This window comes from Crocuta crocuta, unplaced genomic scaffold (assembly GCF_008692635.1).
Source record: "Crocuta crocuta isolate KB4526 unplaced genomic scaffold, BGI_CrCroc_1.0 scaffold943, whole genome shotgun sequence".
Taxonomy (NCBI): Eukaryota; Metazoa; Chordata; class Mammalia; order Carnivora; family Hyaenidae; genus Crocuta; species Crocuta crocuta.
The window spans coordinates 726,659-733,730 of record NW_027528208.1 but is presented as its reverse complement, the minus strand read 5'-3'; the positions used below and the strand labels follow the sequence as shown (position 1 = coordinate 733,730).

The following is a 7,072-nucleotide window of genomic DNA, read 5'->3' as shown; positions in this document are numbered from 1 at the left end:
CACGGCCCAGCTGCTCAGGTGCGGGGCCGCCTGGGGCCGGTAGTGCTGACTGGGGTTCCTGGGGGCCTGATCTGGGGGGATAGCGGGAGCCCAGGACTGGGATTGGAGGCCCTCGGCCTGGGTTTGGAGGACGTCGGGGCGCCGCTCTTGGTTGGGGGGGCACCTCAGGAATCCGGCTTGGACTGAGGCTTAAAGAAGTCATGGAAGTGCATGAAGGGAGGCCTGTTTCCGATTTGGGGAAGGTTGTGTTGTGTCCACAGCCTGGTCTAGGGTAACAGCTTGGGGGACTGAGGCTGAATTTGGGGTCCTTCAGACAGGCATGGGTTTGCCTCTGTAGGTGAGGCACTGATTTTAAGGGACATTTCCCCTCAGTGGCAGAGTAAGGGTCCTGGGAGACAGAAGTGCCGTCTGGGTCGCTTGTTGCTGGATGATTCCCAGTGGCTCATTGCTGGAGGCTATGTTTAGGGATAACATGAATCTGGACGGGTTTGGGGGTATCTCAGATATGCTATGTGGGACCGGCTTTGTGAGTGTATGTGAGTGAGCAAGAGAAGGAACATTCACCAAGACTTGACCGGAATAATCACTTCACCCCTGCCCACCCAACCCAGCTGGGTCAGATCCCAGGGATAGTGGAAAAGTCCTCTTCCCACATTCCCATAGGGGCTTGAATGGGGGATAGTGAGGCTTATAGAGGCAACAGAGATGGTGCTACCTCTTAGCTCAGAGAAAAGGGCCTCGGACCTTATTTGGGAGCCCAGAGGAGGGTCTCGTTCCTGCTGCCACCCACCCCAGCCTCTTAGCCAGCCTCGATCACCCCCTGCACGCACATGTGTGCGCGCCCGTGCTTGTGTGCGCACACGTACATTCTTTTTCTCTTCCCCTCCCAGTCTGTCTCTCAGACCCTGGAAATAATCTCGAAACTGCCCCTAGAGCTGGAATGAGCACCAATTGCACCATCCCTGCCTGGTTGGGTCCTCCGTGGCCTCTTCCCACCCTCACCTCCATCAGCAGGCTTGTAAGCCCCAGCCCTCTCTGTCCACACCCTGCCCACCCCAGTGTCCCATCTCTTTCAACTTCTGTGCAATGGGTGTGTGAGCATGAGATGGGGCTTTGCCTGCTTTCTTCCTGGCATTGTGCTGAACTCAGCGGCTCCCCGAGCTTCCTCTTCCTGACTTCCTGGGTGGTTTTAGGTCCCCATCTGAGGGTGAGGAAAGGAAGGAAGACAGATCCTTGGAGAAGGGAGAGGATTCTTGTCAAGTGAAGTCACACACAATCTCAGGATTCTAAATCTTTGACTCAATTCAGGATGCATATCCATCCACGTGCATGTCAATGCCTCCTACACACCAGGGTCTTGCACCCAGCATGGAGGGCTGACCAGGAGCGTTTGCATCTGATAGGATTCCCCATCTTCTGATGCCTTCATAACCACCTGGACCATCCCAGTGGTGGGAATAGTTGAAAGGGAGAGGTGTACGTGGCTTATTTTGTATCAGTGGGTGTTGGTATTAGAGAGGGGTGTGTGTGTGTGTGTGTGTGTGTGTGTGTGTGTGTGTGTGTGTGTTTTGTTCTATACAAAAAAACAGGAGAGCGCCGGACAGGCCAAGAAAAGAATGCTTGTATAAATGGATCATCCACCCAAATTCTTACTCTTTTAAATCTAAATTGCTGGCATGAGGGGAGCCTTTGATATTTCCATTTTGCATTTGGGGGTGCGTTGGCATCCCCTGAACTCTGGCTGGGGCAGGAAGGGGGGCACTCGTTTGCAAAGTCTGCAAAGTCTCGGATCCTTCCGTCAAGTGAATCATCGACCCCAGTTCTTTGTGATGCATTCAGTTTGTGTTACAATGGACTGTTATGCCGAAGGATGCCCCTACCGTGCTGTAAGTGTGTAGACAAACGTGGGCTCACATTCAGCTGTCAGGACAACAGTAGGGGGTGTGGGGGCTGGAGGAGCTCTGAATGCACAGTCAGGACTCCTGCAAAGTGAATTGTCATTCCTAAATTCTCCATTTCTATTTTCCTCAAACCCAGGATTGTGTTAGAGTGAGGAGTTGGGATCCAGGCACTCTTACTATTTTGAATCCTAAGGGACTATGGGTAACAGAGCAAAAGAGAGTGGGGAGGGGAGAGGAGCATGGGGAGGTAGAAGACCCGGAAGTTCCTGGTGGTGGTACCCAGCAGAGTGGCCTCCTGTGAGAGGGACACTCTGTTCCCCTCTCCCTGGCATGTGACACTCTCCTCCCACCCCCTACTCTTTCTCCGAGGGGAATGAGGTCCCTATACAACCACTGACCATCACCCTTACCTCCCTTCCACCCTCAGCCTCAACTCATTGCTTCCGGAATCTGGGATTGTTGCTGACATCGAGTTAGAAAGCGTCCTCGATCCTGACAGCTTCTACGAGCTCAAAAGCCAACCCCTACCACCACGCTCAAGGTATGTCTCCGCTGACTCCCTTCGCAATGTCTGCCCCCCACCCCCACCCCATCCCCTCTTGGTAGGCAGAGGCCTTCAGTGCCAGCCCAAGCCTTTCACCAGCCTGCATTTTCCAGACAGTAAAATTGGGGGCAAGAAACAGTGTGTCACACAGGAAAGCAGGTGGCTAAGCTAGGATTCCAGCATCCTGGACAAGACCTCGCCTGCCTCCCCTCCAGCCCACTTGCATACCCATTGATACACAAATATTGCAGCCAACCTAGGAGGCCCAGAGTCCTGGGCTGGCCTGCTTTCCCTGCAGCCCCCAGGTGGGCGGAGCCAGACCCACAACTCCTGCTCACCCCTTCCTCCATTAGACGAACGTGCCCACCCCCAGCCCTTGAGGAACCCCTGCTGGTCTCTTCTTTCTCCAAGCTTGGACGTCTAAATGTGCTGAGTCATTGGCCTGGGCTCTAAGAGAGGGGAGGGGACCTGGAAGAGGGGCAGGAAGAGAGGATTGTGAAATCTCTGAGATTTTCAAGACTAGCTCCTGGGACTAGAGGCCTAGGCAGGGGAGGACGGGGGGCCTGCAGTTGCCCTTGTAGCCAGGAGCTCAGGGAGCATCTTCAGCCCCCAGTTAAGCTTAAGAGCGCTCTGTATCCAAATCTACTGCCACAGCCTCAGTTTGGCATCCTGCTCTCCTTTAAATAGGATGAACCCCTCTCCTGGAGCCTAGCAGTGGCATCCCTGCTCAGTGTTTGAAAAGGCCCAAATCCAGCCTTCACCATAAGGACTGAGGGCTCAAATTCCCCCACCAGACTGTAACCCCTCAGGGCTGGGACTGGGCTGAGTTCCAAGTATCTCCCCTAACAGACTGTGAGCCCTGAAAGCTGTGACCAGGCTTGGTTCCTAGGTCTCCCCCTCCGCATCATGGCCTCCGAAGGCAGAAAATGGGCCTAATTCCAGTGTCTACTCCATTCCGCTATGACTCCTTAGCTTGGGACGAGACTTTTAGCTTACTTGTGGCCCCATATTTCCCATTCCACAGCCTCCCAATATCACTGCAAGCCACCCCAGCTACACTCTCTGCATCATCTTCTGCAGGGGGCTCCAGGACCCCTGCCATGTCGTCATCTTCTTCATCGCGGGTCTTGCTGCGGCAGCAGCTAATGCGGGCCCAGGCCCAGGAGCAGGAGAGGCGTGAGCGTCGGGAACAGGCTGCAGCCTCTTCCTTCCCCAGTCCTGCACCTGCCTCTCCTGCCATCTCTGTGGTCGGTGTCTCCGCTGGGGGCCACACATTGGGCCGTCCTCCCCCTGCTCAGGTGCCAAGGGAGGTACTCAAGGTAAGGTGACATCCAGAGGGCCTCGGAGGGGTCTCTTATGACTGAGGAATGGTCCTGGTAGCTTTCAGGCACAGTCCTAGGGGCTCTAAGGAAGGTCCCAGTTACTGTTAAAATAGGCTGTGTTAGCATTCCATTGTGTTTAGGGTTTTCCAAGGGGTTCCTGTGGAGTTGTGAGGGGTTCTTAGGAGCCACGGGATGTCTTGGTGCACCATGGAAGGTCATGAGTGCCTTACATGGGCCTGGGGGACTATGAAGTAACCCCAGGAAGAACTTTGTAGGAAGGCCTTCATGTATGTGTGATGCATTAGGAGTTTTGCCATTGAGGTGTCTTGGGAAGCTATGTATNTTTTCTGCCATCCATGGGTAGATCTTGGGGGCTATGAGGGATTTCTGAGAAAGAGAATTTGGGTCCTGGAGGAGACTTAACCAGTATTTGGGGAGGAAGGGGTCCTCAGATTCTGGGCCTGGTTTGCTGGTCTGAGCCTAGAAACAGATTGAGGGTCAGGCTGGGGCTTAGGGTCACCCCTGTCCTACCTTGCCCCCCCATCCCTCCTCACCCTTATCCCACAGGTGCAGACCCATCTAGAGAACCCGACGCGCTACCACCTGCAGCAGGCGCGCCGGCAGCAGGTGAAACAGTACCTGTCTACCACACTTGGCCCCAAGCTGGCTTCCCAGGCCCTCACCCCACCACCGGGGGCTGCTAGTGCCCAGCCACTCCCTGCCCCTGAGGCTGCCCACGCTACTGGCCCCACCGGCAGTGCTCCCAACAGCCCCATGGCGCTACTCACCATTGGGTCCAGCTCAGAGAAGGAGGTAAGTGGCTGCAGACGACCTTCCCCTGTTCTCCCTGCTCTAGCTCCTTCTAACCCTCTTCCTTATTTACTTTTTCTCCTAGATTGATGATGTTATTGATGAGATCATCAGCCTGGAATCCAGTTACAACGATGAGATGCTCAGCTATCTGCCTGGAGGCACTGCAGGGCTGCAGCTCCCCAGCACGGTGAGGACCAGGGATGGGAGTCTGGTCTGAACATCAGTGCATCCCTGTATCACTGAGACTACACCCATGTTGCCTGTGTATATAAGACCCTCGCTTTGGATTGTGCTGAGATCGAGAAGGAGGCCGTGTGCTGAGGATAGAGCATACCAGTGGCCCTGGTACTTTGTGTTGTATTGCATGGAGAGGTAGACCTTGTAGATTTTGGTATATACAGTGTGGAGACTTCATGGAAATATCAGTGCATGCCCAAGCACTCAAGCTTCAGTGTGGGAGGGACCAAGAAATGGAACTCTTGCAGCAATTTGAATGTACCAAGAGATTCAGGTTATTGGGACATACCCAGACCACGCAGTGATTGGAACATATCAAAAGTCTTAAAACATGAGGTGGTTGAACCTTGTTATCGGAATGTACAACATCTCTTTCATTGAACCATGCCAAGAGCTGGGTCCTTTTAGAGAGGGAATAAAACTCTCTAGAGCAAAGGATGTACCAATAAGTTGTAACATTCTGGTTCTGGAACATTCCAGAAGTCCCATAACTTGCTTTGGGACATACCAAGTGGCTGTAACTTTGTTCTAACTTACCTGAAAGACAGAAGCATGTATAAAAATGGCATCAGTTTCTCAGAATTTTTCATTGATTTGGAACAGCTAGAGAATGGGACCTTATGTTACATGGGTCCAGCAGACCAGCAGGGTTTCAAGAGATGGAACCAATTCATCAAGAGGTGGGACTAATTATTTAGGGATTAGTGTGTCGCCCTAGAGTATATCCAGGAGAGTGGGAAGGAGAGAGGAAACATTGCGGCTTACATAAAAGCAGGGAGTGCTCATTGAGTAGTTAGACAAGAACTCCTGAGAGATCAGAATGTGCAGGAAGATACTAGTGTCAGGAGCTTGGTGCTTGACCACGTACATAAGGTGGTGTGTGGTAATCATGGCAAAAGACTAGAGATAGGGCTGGAACTCTCCAGAAGGCCAGAGTTTGGATGGGACATTACCATGACAATTTCCCAAGGTCTGAGGAGATGGGGTTGGAGTGATCCAAGAATGCAGGAGTTGGAATGTTCTGCTAGGAGGGGCTAATGGACTGGAAAGTTGCGTTGGAGCCACCAAAGACCTGAGAAGGGTGGTTTTCCAGCATTTCTTCACAGAGCCAATCCCAGAGTTTGGGATAGGGACTTCAGACGTCTCTCTGAGGTATTTGAGGGCCTGCAGGGTCATGATGAACGGGCCCAGCCGGCTCGGGTCTTCTGGCAAAGCAAGATAGTTCTCCTGGATCCTGTCTTCCCTGTTGAGTTGCCCTGTGAAATCCCCTTGAAAGAGAAGGAAAGGTTCCTCGTGCTGAGTCAGCCAGTCCTTGCATTAGATCGTCTCTGGAGTGTGCAGAGGGTTGGGATCCTGGTTCTGAGAAGGGCCCAAGCCTGGGGGCTGGTGCCAGCCATCGTTCCTCTGCCCTCCCTGCCCCCAGCTGCCTGTGTCCGGGAATCTGCTTGATGTGTACAGTAGTCAGGGCGTGGCCACGCCAGCCATCACCGTCAGCAACTCCTGCCCGGCTGAGCTGCCCAACATCAAACGAGAGATTTCTGGTAAGGGCCAGGGTCTTGGCCCCGTGCGCCCATGCCGCACCCCGGGGGTGAGCCCCATATCAGCCAGGTGGGCGTGATGCTGGGGGAAGGTCTCTAAGCAGACAGAAGCGGGCTGTTTGCCGTCTTTTTCCACATGGCCCATGGGCTTGCTTTTACCCCAATTCTTCTCGTTTTGGGTTTTAACAAATGATCTGTCACCCGGGCTTCTTTAAAAAATCATAAAAGTGGCACTTTTTTAAAAAGTCACTTCCTTTCCTGCGTCCACCAAATCCTACCCCCAGCAGCTGCACTCGCTCCCCTCTTTCTCTCTTGTGTGCAGAGGCCCTGACTACCCCCATTCTCTTCCAGAGACAGAGGCCAAGGCCCTTTTGAAGGAACGACAGAAAAAAGACAATCACAACCTAAGTGAGTGCGCGTACATGCCCCTGCCAGCATGCTGTGCCACCCTGCCTTGATCCATACCCTGGCCTGCCTTGGGGGGCGCCTCTCCCTGTAACAGTCCCTCCCAACCCCCTAGGTCCTCCTCTTCCCCCCCTCAGCCCATTGACAACTTTCCTACTCTTCTCCCCTCTCACCCCCAAAGTTGAGCGTCGCCGGCGATTCAACATTAATGACAGGATCAAGGAGCTGGGCACCCTTATCCCCAAGTCCAGTGACCCGTGAGTCTGGGCCATAGGGGAGCCTGAGGCTGGAGGGAAGTGGGGCAAAGGCCCC

General features: G+C 53.7%; 1 protein-coding gene across 3 annotated transcripts in view; it reads left to right on the top strand.

Moving 5' to 3' along the window:
• The first annotated feature begins 8 nt into the window (after positions 1–8).
• TFE3 (transcription factor binding to IGHM enhancer 3) overlaps positions 9–7,072 on the top strand; it is an 11,512-nt gene continuing 4,448 nt past the window's right edge. The window contains exons 1-8 of one of the 3 annotated variants that reach the window (XM_077752960.1): positions 9–18; positions 2,329–2,442; positions 3,470–3,764; positions 4,335–4,580; positions 4,663–4,767; positions 6,241–6,358; positions 6,707–6,763; positions 6,942–7,017. In XM_077752960.1, coding sequence (XP_077609086.1) covers positions 3,546–3,764; positions 4,335–4,580; positions 4,663–4,767; positions 6,241–6,358; positions 6,707–6,763; positions 6,942–7,017 — 821 coding nt within the window. In that variant the 5' untranslated portion in view covers positions 9–18; positions 2,329–2,442; positions 3,470–3,545. Of the gene's footprint in view, positions 19–140; positions 1,887–2,328; positions 2,443–3,469; positions 3,765–4,334; positions 4,581–4,662; positions 4,768–6,240; positions 6,359–6,706; positions 6,764–6,941; positions 7,018–7,072 lie in introns of those variants that run through there. The other 2 variants (XM_077752958.1, XM_077752959.1) reach the window with 2 other exon arrangements.